This window comes from Nestor notabilis, unplaced genomic scaffold (assembly GCF_000696875.1).
Source record: "Nestor notabilis isolate BGI_N333 unplaced genomic scaffold, ASM69687v1 scaffold10314, whole genome shotgun sequence".
NCBI classification, from domain to species: domain Eukaryota; kingdom Metazoa; phylum Chordata; class Aves; order Psittaciformes; family Psittacidae; genus Nestor; species Nestor notabilis.
In genome coordinates this window covers 154,095-175,525 of record NW_009926933.1, presented here as the reverse complement: position 1 = coordinate 175,525, position 21,431 = coordinate 154,095, and the positions used below count along the sequence as shown (strand labels likewise).

The 21,431-nt window shown below is 41.4% G+C and overlaps 1 protein-coding gene across 1 annotated transcript in view; it reads left to right on the top strand.

The window, feature by feature from the left end:
• TMEM132C (transmembrane protein 132C) overlaps window positions 1–21,431 on the top strand; it is a 157,090-nt gene that overhangs the window by 46,489 nt on the left and 89,170 nt on the right. The window contains exon 3 of the mRNA XM_010013827.1: window positions 18,524–18,670. Coding sequence (XP_010012129.1) covers window positions 18,524–18,670 — 147 coding nt within the window. The remainder of the gene's footprint in view (window positions 1–18,523; window positions 18,671–21,431) is intronic.

The following is a 21,431-nucleotide window of genomic DNA, read 5'->3' as shown; positions in this document are numbered from 1 at the left end:
TACACAGCTAGCTAAAGAATCCCTTATAAATGTGAAAAGCTAGGAAAAACTCATCACTTAGTTTTCACTTCTGTGTGTCTGAGTTCATACCCTGTCTCAGCACAAAAGCAAACATTTTGCTGCTCAACCTTGGGGGAGGTTGTGCGTTCTCTGTGGTTAGAATTGTCTGCTGCAAAGGCTTGGCACAGCCCTGTTGAGAAACTTATATGCATGGCTGTAATTCTCACTCCATTAATATGAAAATTCATTAAGGAACTAAATGGAAAATGCAAAGCTTCTGTACTACTTAAATCCCCTAATCCTATTTGGCAGACTTAAATTGTGAATGGGCTTCAGGCTGGTGGTAAGGGAATGAATTTCACTCTAGGTGAGTTTAAGTCTCACCTGGAATAAGCTGGGCTTACTCTGTAGAAATTCTGTACTGTTTGTTAAGCTTATCCCATCTTGCAATGGGGAGGGAACTGACTGCATGATTTCTAAAGCTTTTTTTGGAACTGCCACATCATCCAACTACATTCACAATATATTTGGTGTTGACATGCTAAAAAGTTTTGATTTCCATCTTACAGAAGTTGCTGCACGTGCCATGAAGGACTGACAGTTTCATAACTAGTTACTTGCAGAATGAAAGAGAGAATTACCATGTCAGTATCACTTGTAACCAATACCCAGATAAATATTCTGGACTGATAGAACTATGGCAAAGCTCAGCTTTCACTGTTTGTTTGTGTCTGGGATTGCACAACTGGTTTGGGAAATGCCTCTGACCTGGAATCCTTTATCTGTTTACATGGCTGTGGAGTGTGATGAAGGAAAGCTTTAAGTTTAATTAACACTATCTCAGCCAGGCTTTTCATAGCTGAAGTGGAATGGTCTTGCTTTAACTCTGTCATTCATTTGCTCTTTGACCTTTGCTTGGAGAGTCCAATAAACAGGAGATGTTTCCTGCTGTAAGTGGACAGACTCTCAACTCAAATATACAAACCAGCCACTTGATAACATTAGATTTCATGATGTTGAAGATAGCATGTGATAGGAAATCGGGTGTTAGGTGTTCTGTTCCTTTATTTTCAATTTAGTCAGTGTGTGACCTTGGGTAAGTCAGTCAACCTTTTTGAGCTGCCTGCCCTCTGCAAATCAGTGTTAGCATGGCTTAGATCATAAACCAAAATGCTTTTCGTGCCTGCAAGTGCTACACCTTTGATAATCAGCTATAAATAACATTAATATGGACCATATTTGAATTAGAACCTTAGCAATGAAGTCAGCATCAGCACCAAGGATCGCCTGTACTCCATTCCCTCTCCTTTTTATTTATATCCATTGGATTTCTCAAGCACCTCCAGGTCAAGCAGAAACGCTGAAATGCACAAATGCCTTTTAATACACCCTCCAGTTCGTTTTTTTTGCTGAATAGAAAAAATTCAGGTGTGTATGGACATTTTATACATGCTACATGGTCTTGATTTTTGCTTGTCCCCTGCTATTTATACAATTACAAAGCATTTTATGAGAATATGTCAATCCTACACCAGAGTAATGAACATTCCATTACTTTATCTCTGCAGATACTGTTGCAAACATGAAGTGTAAAATCAAATTCATTACCTAAATTATCAGAAGAGGGCATTAATTGCAACTGGGCTGGTTAAAGTTTGTTCTTCAGCATCTCCTTTAATTAATTATATTTCTACTACAGATGCAAAAGAACTGCACGTGTTCTTTCAGACAGTGATACGTACCTCTGGAATCTGGAGTTTATGCAAAACATATTTTGCTAGCACAACATTTACAGAACAGAATATTTGTGTACTTTGCAGTTCACAGGATGTGTTTGCTGATGTTAACTATTCTACATAAGTTACCCCCACATACACATATGGTAAAAACTCAGTCTTCTGATGTTACATGGGAAGCATCAAATAGGTTAGATATTTCCTGAGGAACCTGATGCTAATAGTGTAAAGATGGGCAGGGGAAGCACTTTTCTGTATTTTTATTAGAACCAGTGAAAAGGAAGCAAAAAACCCACTTTTCTCTATTTTATTAGAACCAGGAGTTTTAAAACCTTGAGGGGCAAAATTTTCATTCCAGCTTTTTTGCTCATTAGTTAAACTGTTCTCTTGCAGGTTGTGCGTCAGCACAGACAAATATTGTTTCTGAGTGTTGCGTAATGCATGGACTTTACTAGTGCTAGATGGCATTCTCTTAACTATCATAAATATGATAGTGTATTATATCTGGTATTTCTTCATGAAACCTCCTTTTCTTTCCTGGGGGCTGAACAGTTCCAACCCCCTGCCTTTTCTGTCTCTGCTCAGTACACTTTTATGCATATTTTCAGACACTGAAAACTGAACTTAGGTATCAATGCAACAGTGTACCTAGGAATAACTCACTGTCCAGTGTGGAAGGGCAAATCCACACAGATATGCTACAATTGTAGGGCCTGTGCATCACCGTGTGTAAAGAGCTAAAACAAGAGCTGGTGATGGGTACTGCAGTTCTAAGTGGTTTGATGTTTTGTCAGACTGTTGTAAACATTCCTGTTCTACAGCATTTCAGATACTCCCAGTTCTCTCCCTGCCTGGGCTTTCAATTAGCCCTTCCATAAGTGTAAAACAAGAAACTAGAAAGCACTTTCCCTTGGAACTGTTGACACTGTGAGTTTGAAATTGAAATAGACTCAGTGGAAGTTAAATGGTTTGCTTGGGCATTTTTTTAACCAGGCAGACCCATTGTACTGCTGTTTTCAAGAGGAAAAGCCCTCTTGAATGTCACCACTTTCTCACTGGAATAGTTTTTTTCCAGGTAGTTCAGTTTTAGGCTTTTATACTGGGACAAGAACAGGAGAACATACATTTTTACTGAGCATAAGACAACCATGTTGCTTGTCCAGGACCTAGCATCAGAGATATTCAAAAGTAAAGGTAACCTCGGTGCCTGATGCTCTTTTGTAGTCCTTGTGCTTACAGGGCTTATCACTCCTCTGCCCTAAAGCTCTTTACTAATACTGACTGAAAGACTGCAATACAGCTCTGAGGTCAGGTAGTGAAACTCTACCTCTAGGAACATGTGGAGAAGGAAGGCAGAGAACTGCCTAAAGCAGAAGAGATACCAATAGCTCTGTATCTTTGAATCTGAGACCAAAGGTTCAAAGGCCTAAGAGGTACTAGTGGGAAGCTTTAAACTGATACAGGCTGAGATATGTGTGTCTAGGCTGGGGATCCACTTGTCTGTGCAGTGGTAACAGCCAAAAAACCAGTCTAATGCACCTAGAAACAAGCTCAGTTGAATTTGTAGCTTTCCAAGTCTGCACCCACCATGATTTTTAACATCAATGTTGCTGATTTTCACAATTTCCTAAGGAATTCAATCTCAGTGATTAAACTGATACAGGCTGAGATATGTGTGTCTAGGCTGGGGATCCACTTGTCTGTGCAGTGGTAACAGCCAAAAAACCAGTCTAATGCACCTAGAAACAAGCTCAGTTGAATTTGTAGCTTTCCAAGTCTGCACCCACCATGATTTTTAACATCAATGTTGCTGATTTTCACAATTTCCTACGGAATTCAATCTCAGTGATTATTTTAACAGGAGCATCCCCTGCTACATTGCGGGATGGCAGGAGGATTGCATCTTCCCATTATAAAATGAAGGTTTGAGCCCTTATATTTACAGAGGAAACTCAGAAAAAAATCCCCAAGAATCTGACTTGAAGACCAGGCTCAAAAGTGGAGAACTTGGAAGGAAACAAAGAGCACACCACATCTCATGGGTTTAGGGATCCTGGACCATTGTGTTTTGAACAGTTGAGATTAGCAATATTATGAAACATGCCTGTGGTTTTTGGGTGCCTCTATTTTCGGCCAGTCCCTGTGAAAGACTTCGCAGGAACATGTGCACTCATGCCATGATTTCAGTTTTATTAGAAAAACAGCAATACCAGAAGAAAATTTCTCGCCTGAGGCATATTCCATATGTTACTCCTCAGTGCTTTATTTTTCAGGCCTGCAAGAGACAAATGCACTTATTCCATTAATAAAGTCTGTGACTTAAAGTGCAGTTCTACCCTGGAAAAAATAGAAATGTGAGGTTCCAAGTTCATTTTCCATCAATAGCTCCTGCATTAAATTTGTTCAGATTACAAATGAAAAGGTGGTGTTATTTTTCAGGCTGTGAGCCCGTAGGCCTCAGCCTTGGCTCTGAAAGCAGCTTTTCATTCTCGTATGGAAATCACAATGCAGAAGGCACAGATCAGCTCACACGCTTTGTTCCGCCTCTGCAAGGTGACTTCATGTTTTTGCAAGGTTCACATCATTTACTGCTGCCACAAAGCATCATTTAACATGTTTATAGAAGGAAAATCCTAATTAAAATATACTATGAAGATTCAGCTATGGGAAGCTTATACCACTATTTCCCTGCTTTTCTTCCCTCATTCAGCTCTATTTGTAAAAGTTCTAATAGAAATGTAGAAATACAACTATGTTCTTCCTTTAAACCCCTCTCTCATCCAGCGATGATTTCATAACCTCCCAGTTTTCAATTCTCTGCCTTGTCCCTAAAAAGTAAATCTCCCCAGTACCATTCACATGATGGATTTATTGCCTTTTGAACCTCACGTTACCCTTGGTATTACTGCTACTCACTCGCAGTCCTTGTTTTTACCACAAGCTTTAGACAATCATCATTAGCCAATAGAGGATCTGGGGAAGATACATTCATCCTGGAGCCTTAAACTTTGGGAAGAGCAGGGGTATAAATGAAAAATAAAAGATAGGTCGTTGGTCTTTCAAATGTCACCCTTGCAAACAGAGGTAGGGAAATTCCATCTAGAAGGGCTATAATAGACAGGCAAAACCAAAGTACTGAAGAGTTTTTGGGGGTCACTGTGGAAAGTCATCATTTTGAGGCGGGAAGGAGTAGAAGCAGGTGGCAGGGATAGGGATTGTTTTCTGCACCACTTGCTGCAAAATCTGTTTTAAAATCACCAATGTAATAGGATTAGGAGGGCAAAGGTTCTTCAAAATTAGTGAAGTTAGATTGGGAGAGCAGATTGCTAATGAAAGACTAAATTAGATGACAACTGAAAACATACTTTAGTGGCTGTATTTCAGCTGGCTGATGAAGAAGCCAATCCTGCAGTCCAGCCGTGTACCTCAGATACACCTGCTTGGTGCTAGGGAGGATGTCCTAAATTTACATCCCCAATTTAAGTACTTACTCCAGTGTTAATTTTGAGAGATTTTTCAGCTACTTTCCACTACTACTTTTCAGTAACAATAATTAAACATTTGAAACAGTCTTTCTCATCTTCTTTTGCTGCTCTTTATATGCTGAAAGGATGGCCTTAAAATACCATAAAAAGATGGAAAATGGCCTCCCAGCATATGCCATAAAATGAAGTCACAAATGATCTTGTGGACCAGCACACTGCTGTGGCTAGTTCAGGATTACAACGTAGCAATATTGTTTTATTGCAAGGCTGGCACACTTTCTGCATATTAACTGCATGGCAGATTTGCTCCATATAATGCAGTTGTACTGTTAATATTTATTCAGGCTAGTGGTTCTCCATGCTGAAAATTAGCATGGAGATTCCCTGCCAGTGGCAGAAACAGCAGGTCTATGGGCTTGTGATAAATTTTGAGCTCCATGTGCAAATAGGTGATATCTGGACCTTAAGTAGTTTGATCAAATATCAGGGTTCGTTCAGCAATTTATGGTATAATTTTTTCCCTTTAACAAACCCATTTGGGGTATGAACTCCCCAGTAGTGCATTAGTATGACAGCATAGCAGAGCTTTTAGATTTTCTTCTGAAGCTGTTATGATAATGATACGGTCAGATCTCCAGTCTCATTTGGGTTGCCTTATCACCTCTGTTTGCTGGAAGTACCCTCGCACTGACATGGTTGCATTTACATTAAACTCAGCACTGTGAGCATTAGAGCAGAGCATATAGTGGTGCATATGAGATGACTTTCTAGTAAGCAACCCCAGCTGCAAGTTCACAGGGACATACAGCCTGGAGCAGGGGAGTAGAAGACCTAATGATAGATAGAGACAAGGTACTATAATTTTAAGGGAGCTTAGGTACTAAAGGCCTGACCTGATTATCATCCACAGCAAGGTAGAATCAGAGCTGGCCCTGAATTATGTCTGCATGAAACTTCAGTCGCTGAGACAAGACTTAGTACCTGATGACCAATCTTGTCCCCTTTAAAGTCAGCAACACGAGCTGTGTCAGGCCTAAAGGACAGGAGATCGAGCACACTGATGTCTTGCTTGACTGAAATACATGTGGAGTTTTGTAGAAAGATCTGTGAGACTTAGTAATTTGTCTGTCCCCTGGGATGCTCCAAGTGTGAAAGTGTCTGCTGCTCACAGAAAAGTAAATGTATAATTGCATGATCGGCCGACGAAATCAAAGTGAAATTGCTGGCAGCCTTCTTCCTGCCCTCCCTGTGTTTTTCTAGCATTAACATTCTAGCTTTGTCACCTCTGATCCAGGGGGAGATAAATCCTCCCTTTTGTAAGGAGCAGAAACACTTTCCCTCAGCACATAGAATAATGGCCTCCTCTGTATATTATTCATATTCCTCTTTGTACTTGTCATTTCTCTGTATCCTTGGTGGTTGTATACCCCATGACTCTTACTGGTTTTATGGAAGGCCTTTCAAAGAAGGAAGTGAACGGCTTGGGAGATGAGCAGAAAATTGTGAAGACATTACCTAGACTGGCATGTGGAATGTGCAGGTCCAGTAACACCACCGTCCATGGCTGCTGAGCAATCCTATCAGCTTTCTGGTAGACAGGGTTCAGTGCTAAAGCATCCTTTACAACAGGCTTCTTGTTACTGTAACAAGAGGCCTGTAGACCAAGTTTTTCTCACCTGCCTCTAGAATTATTCAGTAGAATAGCATAGAAATGTGGTGGAGGATCACTGCAAGCCCCCACTGCTTTTCTTTGGTCTTTGGCCCAAAAGAAGAATGTGCAGCAACACTGAGCGTCTCAAAGTTGTGAATCAGGTGCCCCGAATTAAAAGGGAGCAGCAGGAGGATGTATAATGATATATATTAGTGCTCTTTCTGTTCAGTGACTGCTGTTTGAACCATTATAGTGTACTCATGACAATTCCAACCTTATCTCCAGGTAAGACTCTTGTCTCCAGAGATGGCTTTAGAATCTGCATAGGAGGTTGAAGAAGTTAAGATTGAGGTTCTGTAGCAGCACTTCAAGTTTGATTGCAGGGGATGCTCTGTGTGTGCATTCATCTATCCGTGCATGCGCTTGTTTACCCAGTGTTTCAGTTGGAATGTTATTAGTCTGATAGAGATGGTGTTGGCAGTAGCTGCTTCAGCATTTTCAGCAAGCAAATCCTTTGCTGCTGCTGAAGCCTATGCAGTCCTAAATCAGGTGCTTGTATTGTGCCCTGTCATATGCTATTTAGGTCTAGTGCGTTTCTGCTGCATCAAGCTGAAACAAAATGATTTTCATCCCTGCAGTCAGTAGCTGGCTGCATTTGGATGAATTGAAATGACTTTTGGGGAGAGTCATCGAGAGGAAAGGAAATAAAAGACTCCCCAGGAGATGATAAAGAGAATGTGGCTTATTCTAGTTTATAATCCTCACCAAGAGAAGGAATAAGCACAATGAGAGTTACGAATGTATTGATCTATTTTATCTCGTGGGTGGTTTTTTGTGTTTGAAGTGTATCATGACCTTAATATCTGCACCCAGGAACACACTGTTGCCCCTGGCTTTCAGCGGCAGCTGGTTTTCTTTTGATACATCCCAGAATCTTCCCGCTGATTCCTGCAGTATGTCAAAGGAGCTCAGCAGTTTGTTGACCTCTCAAGACTTCGCTCTGTTCGTTATGGCTTCAAGAGCAGGCTCAGCCTCAAAAGGGTCCTTAAAAGGTCCTATTGAGACAGCTGATGATAACCCAAGGGAATTTTTGCCCTTGGGCATGTCCAGCAATGGTTGTTGAGATAATATCGATGACCTAATCCAGACCTGGCAAATTAAAGGTGTAAAACCTGGTCCTGCGACTGTACAGCAGTAAAGAGAAGGCTTGTGGTTTCTAATGCATGGACGTCTGCCTGCTTACTCGAAGGCAACCCCATCTCCATGCAAGAACTTTTCAGCCTTTTGAAAAGGGCAAACAGTTCCTTGCTTAAAAAAGTGTCAAGTCATGCTTTTATTTTGATGGCAGTTGTTATTCCCTTTCTTTCTTTCTCAAAAGGTTCTATGGGAAAGACCCTTCTTCGACAGCCTGTAATTACTATTAAAGATGGCTTTGACAGCCCTCTGTGGACAGAGAAGGCAGAGTTGGTTGAGATACTCTGCTGCAGTAATTGCTGTTACAATCAGATACTTGGAGTAAGACAAACCAAACAAAAGTGAAAGCAACTTCCGAGTGAATTGCTGCCCTAGCTCTTGTACCTAATCCTTTGGTGTAACAGTCCTACAGCTAGCTGTTCAGGCTCATTTCTCTTATAGTTGATATTTATCCCTGGGTTTTCTAGAGTAGAAATTGGACACCACTTACCTAATGTGGAAAGACTTTAGGGGGTTCCCTTTGTTGGGATACATAGTCAAGGCTATTTAGATCCAGCCAAGACAAGTCAGCTTTCAGCCAGTGTATCCCAAAGCCAGAAACAAGGTGTCCTGAAGGGGAACAGGTAACTGAGGGAGGTATATAATCACAAGGTGGAGACGTAACTTCTCCGATAAGGAATTGTATAGGGGTTGAGAGAAATTACTTATTAACTCAGCAAATGCTTTTGGACATGAAAACTTGCCAGTCTAAAGAGGACCCCTCATTCTCTGTGTTGTCTTCATTGTGTTTTTATCATCTAGCAGCCTCAGATATCATCTGGCAACGAGTCCATGTTGATTGAAAACTGCATCATTTTTTGGCATTATGTTTCTTTTGGAGAACAAAATAAAATTATTACCTTTGCGCTATAATGTGACATAACTGCAAACTGAGGTCAGGCAAATGAGAAGCTGAAGATCTAGGACTGGATTCAGGGTGTCCTTTCAATCCTGCTAAAGGACAGCAAGGATAGATGGATTGGAATGAGAACTGTAACTCAGTGGTGACTCAGCTGGTTTAGTCGCATCTCTAAATGAAAGAGGAAGGTGAAAATAGCTGTGAGAGAAGTGAAAAAGGAGTATTACAAGAGGAGATGCAGAGGTATAGAAAGCCAAGGGAAAGAAATGTGGAGGGACAGACATGGAAAAAATCACGTGGAAAGAAATAAGAAAGCCTTGTGTATGAGATCCTCTCTGTGTGTGCTTGTGGAGAAATGTATACACATACATACAAGGTCAAGCCACCAGGTTTTGAGGTATTTCTTAATAAATAGAAAATGATATCTGTGTCTCTAGCCAGTCACTTTTGGGGAAAAAATACAAATATTAGTTTAAATTACAAAAGAAGTGGCAGGAAGATGACAGTGGTTTTTTACATAACCCCAAGTCCCTGAGCCACATCCCATCTGTGATTTATTACCTTTGCTTTCTTGCTCCTGAACCACAGGAGGTTCCACCACGTGCCCTGCATGCAGCCAGTGCCCACCAGCACCAGCAGGTGACCCCATGGAAACCCATGTGTGATTCATGTGTCTCATCCAAGGCCCTTGAGGTCAGCAGAAGTATATTTGCTGATTTACTGAAGTCTCAAGAGCTTCAAATCTCTACCTAAATCCACGAACTACCAGCAGCTGCCTCAGGGCACAAAGATCTGTGCTATTGCTGGGTACACTTAAAGCATGAAAGAACCCGATTTGGAAGCTGTAGTACAGATCACTGCCAGCATTTACTAGATTAAGAGTCAATTCAAACATAAAAACTAGCAGTTCTGTCTGCTGTATCCCCCTAGACCATCTTTGTAGCATTTCTATCACACTCTTGCATGCAGATTACGACACAAGGTGTGCTTGCTCTGAAACAAAGTCAAGAATAGCAGCAGTGTTAATGTGCCTCAAAGTGACTAAATACAAGTGTGAAGATTATGATGAGCAAAGCAAGAATCTTCACCAGACATTGGAGTCACGGTATGAGGGATATAAAGGAATCATGTTGCCATAATTCTTGTTTTATTCTACAGTTATCTTTCTTATCTTTCTGCTTTGTTGATTGCAGTTCTGGCACTCCCCTATGCTAAACCGTTGCCCCTGGGTGGTGCTGCTCTGTGCTTCAAAGAGAGAGGGAGAGGAGGCTGAACTAAATGAATGCAAGAACATGTTGTTATAGCACCTAGGAGCTCTCTCCAGGGAAATGGTAACATGCTCCATCCTTGAGTCAACTTAAGTTAGACTAATTAGAGTACAAAAGAGACAGTGCTGCATCTTTGGGATGAACCACCTGATAGTCAGTCTTTTCTTTCACAGCTTGTACAAATACCTACTTGTACAAATACCAAACAGTACGTACCATTTGAAACAATTATTTGACTGAATGGCTCCTCTGTCTCTTGATGTTTTAAGAACTTTTGCCCCTTCCTCTTTCTGGCAGTTGATCTCAGCAGTATTATACTTCTGTAAGGGAAAAGGAAACACAACTCTCATATGGCAAAATTGTATTCGTGACAGCTGCTGAAGGGGGAGTGCGAATGGGATTAAAACCGCGAAGGGACTGCACGGGAAGATTACTTCAGAACATCACTTGGGGTCTAAGCAATAATCCTAATAAGCACTGCAAACAGTAAGCGTTTTCCTCAGCACTGCTACTGCTGTGCCAGATGTGGGAATGTCACAAATATGCAGTTTAGAGATTTCTTCTTTGTAAGAATAGAAACTGCATGTAGCAGGGAATAGAATCTCAAACCATTTACTTATCTAAAAAGCGTCTCTGGTCCTATAAAATAGATCTGTACAGGAGATCAGCTTGGATTTAGCATGTGCAGCTGAATGTGCGCTCTGGATTCACGCTGGCAGGTTTTTTGTTTGCCCAGCACCCGTCGCCGTCTCTCTCTTACGCCTCTCTCTGCAAGCATGTGTTGGTGTGAGACAGATGCTTGTTCCAACTCCCTTCTCAACAGACAGCAAAGCAGACAGCATGGTGTCTAATGTTGCCTCATATGAGGGATTTAGGGATGAGTGTACACTCAGATACTGATCTTGTAGCAAAGACTTTTCAGGGACTTTACCTAGATCTGATTATGGATCAACTTCTTTAAGTTCCTTGCAGAGTCCTTGAGATGGATCTTTGACTTGTACCTATTGGTTAGTTTGAATTTCACATTATGAAAGGCTTAAAAAAAGAAAATATCTAAACCCTGCAATATTTCATGTAAAATTGTAGGAGTTGGTGACAACTGCTGTGTCCAAAGGAATTCTTGAAAGTATGGATTGGGGAGTTAAGAAAAGGAAGGTGTATGCTGAACTGGAGTTATTTGGTGCATGACTTTGCTGTTTTCTACCTTGGGACATCCTGTCTCCTATCTTGTAACTCCTCTGATAATTTGAGCTCTGTAACAGTGGGTTTGGCACCTAAGTGGCCCCATAAATGCAATTAGCCAGAGCAGAGGGCAAGTAGAGTTTCTGGTAGCCATTGCAAGAGCTCCTTTATGTTTTGAGCTCCTATGACCCGGTTTCAGGATTAAATACTCAACCCAACCAGTGGATTTGAGAATCCATCACTAATATGTGGGCTGGAATGTGATTGTTTCTCGGAAAGCAGGGTGAGCTGGAGTTAAATGCAGTAGCAGCACTGTGACAGCTTCTGTGAACGTCAGGAGTTTACAGTGTTTATCTTTGCTGGAGGCAGAATGTTAGCAGGTTGTAAATTCAGATTAGGTTCCTCTCAGCTTGGAAGACAAATCCAGATTCTCTGTGTTCTGTAGTTCCCTTCTGCTTTTATTTATATATATATTTTAGTTTTTATTCCTCCTGCCTTTCTTGTAATCCCTTAGCTATTAACATTCAGTGCTTGGAGAAAGCTGCTTTGCCATGAGGTATAGTAAGAGGCTAAATGACTATCTCTGTGGCTTAAGTAATGGTATCCAAGCTTCACAGAAAGCATCTTTCTTTCGTTTTCTTTTAAATCCGTAGTGGAATACCTGACACCCCCAGAGGACTGTAATGCTCACAAAGAGTTATCCACAGAAATCAGCCCAAACCAAACTGTCACTGGAACATCCTAGGGCACATTGGATTTCTTTTTAGGGGAAAAAAAAATCCAGCTGACAGCATCCATCTTCTGTCTTGCAGCTGAGCAGTTCAGAGCTTCCTAAGGGATATGAAGCACCTATTCCCACTGAAATGAAAGACAATGATTTTCCTAGGGTCTCAGGGAATTTCAGTTATGTAAGAAACACTACTAAAGAACAGCCCCTGCGCAGTTTTGAATCCCAGAATTCCTCACTGGCAATGGAAGGAATTTATGTAATTTTGATGGACAGTGAAGTCACCAGAACATGCTGTTTTGGGGAAGCTGAATTCAGTCCAATTCAGCTGACAGAGGAGGTTTCAGAAATACTGAAATCTGGCTCAGCTGCTCACAGAAGTACACCTATGTTCCAGAAGCTGAAGTATTCTGCTTTGGAGGCTTTGAAGGATTTGGTTACTGCACTTTCAAAGGAAAATACTTCAATTCTGTTCATTTTGTTTTGACATGGAATTTTTTTGAAGTTGTTTCAACTAGACCAGCATGCTGAGAAGTGAAAGGAAGAGAGGAAGGAGTGAAGAGAGAGGACTAAATACCTAGAGATCAGCTGTTTGGACATTTTAAAGGGGGTTTAGCCTTTTTTACAAAAGCTGTTTCCTAAAGGCCTTTTCTGGATACTCCATGAGAAAGAAAATGCCTGAAGGAGAAAAGCATGCTCTGAGGGGCAAGATCTTTGCTTTTACTAAGGATTAGACTGCATTGTAAATCTAGAAATCAAAGACAACAAAAGTCTTGCGTGGATGGCCCTTTGGACCAACCTTCTTAATGGGAACCAAATCTGAAGTACTACCATCAGCAGTACCTAAAGTTGAGACGGGGCTTTTGTTTGCTGCTTACCTGTGCATATGGATTGTAAATGAAAACCTCTGAGCCAAAGAGGTGGAAATCTGCTTGCTAGAGTAGGACAGAGGCAAACAGGGCTCTGAGGGCTTGTACAGTCATGCTGATACTTGATTCCCCACATTCCCTAAGCAGACCCATAGCTGCTTAAGCACACTTCCTCTGTCTATGCATTTTGCAGATTAAAGGAGCTTATTTGAAAGGTCAGCATGGCTAACCAGGTCCTATTCTACTGTTCTGCTTTTGGCTTCTCAACTAAGGCCAGCAACGAGGCTTCTAATGAGTATTGTTTTGCCAGGCAGATGTTTGTCCTGTTCATTCAGAGCTGCAGTGAGATCTATCAACTCATTTCACATAGAAAGATGAAAGGAAAAAGATTTACTTAATAAAACAAATCTTGCTTAATTGCTGTGGTTAGTCTCCTGCCTGGGTTTTATGGGTTCCTGCAGCTGGCTTTAATCTTCTGATTTACTCTGGGAACAAAGAGGGAAAGGAGCGGACTTAAATCATGGCAGGAAGAAGTTGAAATTCTTTTGGCAGAACTCAGGAAGGTTAGACACTTCCTGTAAAGTGCAGCCCAGAAACCAGCCACCAGGAGAGGCTGCCTGGGCTCGGGAAATACAGTAATATCTTACAACATGACCTTTACAGTCAGTAATGTCAAGGGCTTCTACCAGTCTGGGCAACTAAGGGAGGATTAGCAAAGAGTTGCAAGAAACATTGAGGCTCCAGAGAAGAGTGACCAAAAGGGGTCAGTATTTGTTAAGTTGAAAAACCAACTTGACAAATATAAACAGACAAGGATTTACGTTTGGAAATGCAGAGGATTTAGCACGAGCATCCTTTCCCTTGCCCAGCATGGTGAGGGACAGCATGCCCACGCTCGGCTTGTGTGACCCAGGGACTACCTTACAGAGGAGCCGATCGCCTGGTGAGACTGAGCCCACATCTGTCTCTAATATTTACATTTTTAATGCTTCCTAAAGAAAAGTCTTCCAACACAGCAGCTTGGACAACAGATGTGAGCTGAAGAGCCTGTCTGTACAAAGCAGTGGCCACTGATCTAAAACCAGATTGCTCTCAGATCAAAGTCCAGCCTGCTGACAATAGCATGGCATTTATGAGGAGCACAGAAGATATAGGGCTAAGTATAAGCCTCTGAAAACAGTCTCACAGGAAACAGAAGGTTTAGTGTCTGAAAAACTATTCCAGATATTATGAAGCTCACTGATTACAGGAATTCAGTGTTGATTTAGCTTTTTATTCTTTAATGCAGCCTTGTCTACCCAAGCTGCTGTGCAGATTTGACAATACTGCTAACCCCACATCAGAGGTACCTGCTGCTGCTGAAGGTCCCCCTTCCACCCCTCACTTTGTGCTTCTGCACTTCCCTGGCACTGCTATTGCTGCTTCTCTGATCTTGCTGTGAGCCATCCAGGAAGCTAAATCATCCACTGATTAACCCTGCCAACTTAGCTGGCCAGTAAGTCAGCTGGTGTTAGTGCCAGGCTAAAGGAAATTAGGGAGCCAGGGGCTCCTAATCAGCTTCATATGGTGTTAGCCTACCTGTAACTTCACATTCTTCCTTTGCTGGTGGATTACTTATCTGTATCACAGTGCACCCAGGCATTGCAGCCCCGCTTGGATCTGTGCTTTGAGGATGACTGTCTGTGGGATAAGAGAGGTGATGCTCTCTTGGCTTAGCATACATCAGCAAAATCATAGAGCATATGATAGTCTAGATAGATACATAGAGATAGTGATAGCATGGAGCAGCCTGCCCCCTCTCTAGCACTGCTGTGGGTAGCAGAACCGTTCCATGGCCATAGCAGTTTTGCATGATTAAAATTATAATTTAAACAGGAAACTATCATTTGAGCTGCTGAAATCATAAAATCACATCCCCAGCTCTGGCTGTTGTTGATTCAATTGCATTTCAGTTTCTGTCTTTATCAGCTATACAGTTTTATGTCTAAATACTGCTGAGATTTCTTGTAATTTGAGGACAGTGAAATGGAACAGCTAGATTTTCAGCTGTAGTTGATCAGAATATATTCATTAGAAGCATCATTTCTAAGTTTGACATTTCAGGAGGATAAGGTGCTAAATGGTAATCTTTGTATACAACTGAAAGCTTCAATTTGCAAATGAAATATTTGCTTGAAAATTGCACGTTTGCACAGATGCATTTGCTGTGAGTGCTGTGAGATTGTGTAATTAAGTGTTTTTACTTGGTCTTGGAAAAAAGTAATGATTTGTAGGTGTGCTGCTGGAGACTTTCCCTGTAATGTCTTTGAGGTGCTGCTTGTTCTGCATGCCAGCAAAATGTTTTAATTCTCCATTTGAGAGTTTTAAAGAGAGGCAGTTATTTTGAGACAAAGCTGAGGCAGAGATTTCCTGTGTTATGAATTAATAACCTTAGAAGTTCAAGCAAGAAAGTCTTTCACTGATCTGGCTAGCATGTGTTCATAAAGCTTCAAAACCCTGTTCGGATGGAGTCCTCTATCTAGCGTGGGATCGAAGCTGACCTCCGGCATTCTATGCCATTCTTAATGATGGTCTCTCCTTCATCTTTCCATTCCAAGGTCTGCTTTTGTCAGAAGATCAAAACTATGCTTAACTTTCAGCACATAGACAATCAAACTCAAATAAATGAGCTGCTGCCTTAGGTTTTGTGCATATGTAGGTGACTTGCTTAGCAGGATTCTTAGGTGGGTTTTGTTACTGGGAAGCAGACATGGAGCCGTGATGTAGTTACTACCACCATGGAGAGCACGTAGCTCAAGGGACACAGGCAGTTTAGTAACACCCACAGAAAACACAATAATTTTTTAGATTAACTTTTAAGGGGAAGATTTTGACTCCACTTTGGCTTTAAGTCCAGGCTGACAAGTTACAGCCAGTGGATACTTGCAGATTGTAGAGCTGTGCAGCAAAGCATTTGCATGAGCCCAACCATCTACTCGTGAGTAAGCAGACATGGCAAAGGGGAGCAATTTTGCTCTTGGAGTGGGGAACCACACACTAAGGAAACCTGGAATACTTCAGCTGTTTGTCATCTCCGTTTATTGTCACCATACCTGCCTCCCTTAAGCAAACATGGTAAATGTATATATACTGCCGCGATTAGGTGGGTAAATACAGGAGGCTGTCAAGCAATTTGGCCTCCAGGTCCTCAGTCTCTGGGTTTACTGACGTAGTATAACTTGCAAATTTTTATGTACAAAGTTGGCACTATTGATTTAAAAAATTAATATTTAATCACAAGCATACAACAAGGTCAAAAATCTTTGCTAAAGAATTAAATAGATTTTTCCTTGCTAGCACTTAAACACCAAGTAAATAAAAATTTAAGTGAAAACATTTGTAGCATGTGTGTACAGACTGCATTTAAAAATGTATGGGGCTCAGTACTGACTTAATTCTGATTCATCCATTGACCTTGTTATAAAACTCAATGCCCTTTTAAGAGGGAGAGTTGCAAATTGTGCTTCTGCATATTTATTTAGGAAGTTCAATCTTCTGGGTGTTCATACCCTAATTCCAGTGCTAAGTGCAATCACAACATTGATTTTTCTCACTAAACATAACCTACTTTACTCTGGGATGGAGGGATTTTTTTCTTTTTTAATGGGCTTTATATAATGGCATATGTGAAAACCACTCAACTTAATGCCCCATAGTGTAGTTAATTAACAAAATGGCATTGTAGCCATGGTCTTTCATCCTCTGGCAGTGTATTTTACCACTAACCTTGGCGATACAAAATGTCTGTCCTAATTAACAGGAGCCCAGGTATTGACTATGTCAACCTACATGGTGAAAGAGCAGTTCGCAGCTGCTGGCAAAGTTGTAATTCTGTTGAAAATCCAAACATGAGGAACCTCATCTTGACTGACATTGACATTTCAGAGCCCATTTCAAGGACCAGCTGAACAAAGTGCCTAAATGATCAGGTTTTACTTCTCTCCAGTTGCTAAATAACAGTATCCTAAAACACATCCAAACATCTCCTTACATAAGTACTACCAAAACCATACTGATGGATTTATAAAGACTTCAATCTTGGTGGTAGTGTTTCCTTATTACTGAAATGTTTATTTATTGTTCATTTATTTGAACTGTAATATGCAGGAAAACTTAACAGAACTTAAAGCTTTAATGAACCTTCAGTAATGGATTTGATTCTCTTTTTACTTTTTCTGTTTTCATTTGTAAGTAATTCAGTTGAAGGCATTACAGAGGCATCAGGTTTGTGCTGGTTTTACTGGAACAAGACAGTAATCTGTGAAGCTCCATGATGTTTCCTGTTACAAATGAGAGAATTAAGGACTTACACTTTTATACTGAGAAAAAAATGTTTTCTTTTTCAGTGCTTTTTACTAATTGTGTTTTGTCTCGCTGTTGGAAAACTGTAACAAGGAGACAAATACTCCCAATCATTCATGCCTATATTTTTAAAGTGCTTTAGTGTCTAAAGATGCAGAAAGACTTTTTTTACAAGGAACTTAGGTGCTGAGTTCTTGTGAATGTCGAGAAGATCTCGACATCTAACTAGATGACGATACCTGCTCAATAACTAACATTTTGTGTTGCATAAGTACTTTAAAAAATACGATTTTTCACCATGCTTTAAGCTTTTTTGTTACGGTGAAGCCAGTTCCTGCTAGGTAGAGACCATGATGACGACTCTGGCAGTATGAAGTTAAGCAGCCCTTTGCCATCACCATCCAATGCTGAGGTCAAGCTACTCACAGAGCCATGTGCTGCTGCCTGTCATCCTGCTTCTCCATACTCATCATCCTGTGTGACTGGTGGGGTGGTGGAATTTTGTCCCTCAGCATCTTTTGAAGAGAAAAGCTGTAGAAGTATCTCTATTTCTTATTCTTGATACACTGTAATAGACTGAAGATCAGCAGTTAAGCCTTCTGCACCCAAATAACTTTTTTGCTGGAAGTTCTTTATACAAATGCTCTTTAATTAAGCCAGTTCTCTGTAATTAACCCTCCATTCAGTTATTGCTGATGTCACAGCAGTATTAGCATCACTAGATAGACAGTTAACTTTTCCACAGGACTTAACAACTAACAGTGGCAGAAATTTGCATCCTGTACAAACATCTCTGAGTTACAAAGTCTCGTCTTAACCAACAGCTGTATTCTCTCCAGGCTGGAGATTTCAAATGGAAATTGCCTTCAGAATTCCCAGAGGGAATTGCCAGGCAGAAGAGCCACAGCCTATTCACTGATATCCAGAAGGGTATCGTATGGGATAAAAATGGGTTATTTAAAAAGCTGCAGTGAACTATTCCTCTGTGCAGTGATAAAGCACAAGTTTGCCTTGATACAGATGAACAGAACCTTCCTGAGTCTTTTGTGTTGGGACAGTCTTCTCTTTGGAGAAAAAACTTACTGCCAGAATAGAGAAAAGAATCTTGAGTCAGAAGATCACGGTCCTGAATGGCTCTCTTGTAAACCTTTTCCAACTGCTGTTTCCAACAGGGCAAAGGTGAAGAAAGGTGTAAACATTCTCAGTGCAAAGACAAGTGACCCCCGGCAGTGGGACGTGAAACAAGAGGTGGGGAATGGTGGAAAGCATTCGACCACAACAGTTATTTGTCAAAGGATAGCACCAAGTTCAAGGAACAGGTATGAAACCTCATATTCTCGGCACATTAAGCTCATTTATATCCATGATATCATTCATTGCTTGAAAGACTTAGGGCTCATATTACCACTACTCATAGCCATTAAAGCTGTAGCCTGGAAATCTGGAGACACTAACGTTAACTACGGTACCATCTGCTGATCTATAACAGGGCATCTCAGTTTCCAGGTAATAAAATTCATCAGTTTAAATTAAAAAATGAATAGAATAGGCCTCCATTGGAAAAGGGGGACTGGGGGAGTGTCATTTTGGCAGGAATATGAATATCCTTAATTTTAAAGGCTTCTCTTGAACATAATTTTTTGGCTTGATAGTTTTGACCTTGTTTCTCTGCACATATCACAACGTCTGTGGTTGGTTCATCAGGCAAGCAAGGAATTCTTCCACAGTGAACCACTCCACCTTTCAAGCATTGGTACAGGATAATTCAAACCTTTCAGTATCTAGTGTCTTATATGTAACACAGAAGAATCCCCTTTTGCAAACAGTTGCTTCTTCCAGAAATGGAGGTTCCTTTGCTAAGCCATATGCTGGTAACTGTCAGAGGCAAAGCAGTGCATTCCAGGGAGCACTGGTATGAACTGGCCTCCCAATGCCTGCTTTCCTGTTTCATATGTTTTACTGCAACTTGGTCTGGTTCTTCACAGACATATAAGCAGTGCTTTTTCAGTAAGTATTGTCTTCCACAGCACATAGTAAAGTCGTATATTGCTGCTTTCAGTGGAAATTGTGTTGCTCTTGCTGGGTATCATCTTAACAAATTCTCACACCACTGCTCTACGTTAGTCCACACAGAGTGTTTTCATTGCACAGATCTGACCAGTGCTTCCCTTATTATAGCCTCTCACCTGGGCTCATTGAAGAGTATCCTAAAATTGTTGGTGGATGCTGGGTTGGTTATTGCTTTCCCATTCAGTTGGTTTGTACTATCTTCAGGCATAGAAAACCTGAGCAGATTTTAACATTTGTATTCTGTGCCCAGTCAGAGTGCCTGGGAAATGTTAGACTCCTGTAAAGTACAGAGATTTCTCCTGTCATGAGCAGCTCACTGATTCAATGTATTTACACTTGATATCATTGCAGTGAGTGAGATTTTCAGTGGAGAATTTGGGGTGAGTGTGTATCGGTTTCAAGTGGAAAGGTTTTGGTAGCAGGGGGTGTGGGGTTGAGATGGCTACAGGGGCAGCTTCTCAAGAGGCTGCTAGAAGCTTCCTCCATGTCTGATAGAGGCAATGCCAACCTGCTCCAGGACGGACTCGACACTGACCAAGGCTTGAGCCCATCAGTGATGGTGGCAGTGCCTCTGGAATAAGATATTTAAGAAGGAAGAGGGGAAATTCAGGTAGGGAGGAGATTGAGAATACGTGAGAGGAACAACGCTGCAGACACCAAGGTCAGTGAAGGAGGTGCTTCAGGCGCTGGAGCAGAGATTCCCCTGCAACCCGTGGTGCAGACTATGGGTGAGGTAGGCTGTGCCTCTGCAGCCCGTGGAGGTCCATGGTGGAGCAGGTATCCACCTGCAGCCCAGGGAGGACCCCATGCCAGAGCAAGGGATGCCCAAAGGAGGCTGTGACACCATGGGAAGGCCATGCTGGAGGAAGCTTCTGGCACCTGTGGGCCTGTGGAGACAGGAGCCCACGCTGGAGCAGGTTTGCTGCAGGGCTTGTGAACCTGCAGGGGATCCTCACTAGAGCAGTCTGTTCCTGAAGGACTGCACCCTGTGGGAATGGAAAGGAAAAACATATTGTTTGAACCTGCCAAAAGTAAAACATAGAACAGTTTGAAAGGGAGGACGTAGCTTTAGAACAGCATGTAACTCGTGTGTATTTGCAACTGCAGAACTGTAATAGTCAGGTTATCAAACCCCAAATTAAATCTTCTCAATCAAATTTGCATAAAGTCTAATTAACCCATAAAAATATTTTTAGTACTAATTACAGAAATAAAAGTCAATGTTTCAATGCTTCTTTCATTTGTGTATGTAAATAGTTTCTGTCTTCTGAAAGCATGACGAACCTAGGCTTGAGTGAAACATTTGTGTACAAGGAAGAGCTGGAGAGGGAAACCTGGGCATGTGTGTACTGAGATCCCAGTGGGAAAGCATAGATGTTGTGGGCATACTGTTACTGAGATTCTAAGTGTCACTTGGAGCCCTATGGGCAGAGCACAAATATTCTATTAAGCTAATTTAATTTGGTTGAGAATGCAGGTCCCTGATGGGATCTTTCTGTGCTGCCACCAGCTTTTGCAGGCTGGTTTAGCAGTGCAGTTCATGTGGGTGATGTGCAGTTCTGTAGCAAGGTCAGCGTAGATGTGAGGTACTGCTCTGGAGTTCCAGCATCAACACGGGCTAATCTGCTGCAGCAAACTCAGCCAACTCATAAATATCTTGGCTAATTTAAGCAGAAGGGGGTGTTTTCCACTGTCTGTGCAAAGGAGCTTCTGAAAATCAAGTAAATGAAAGTTTGTAGTTCTTGCATGCTGTATGAACATTCACACGGCTTGTTAAGATGATGATGGTGTGTTATTTTTCTTTACATGAAACACGGGCTAATCTGCTGCAGCAAACTCAGCCAACTCATAAATATCTTGGCTAATTTAAGCAGAAGGGGGTGTTTTCCACTGTCTGTGCAAAGGAGCTTCTGAAAATCAAGTAAATGAAAGTTTGTAGTTCTTGCATGCTGTATGAACATTCACACGGCTTGTTAAGATGATGATGGTGTGTTATTTTTCTTTACATGA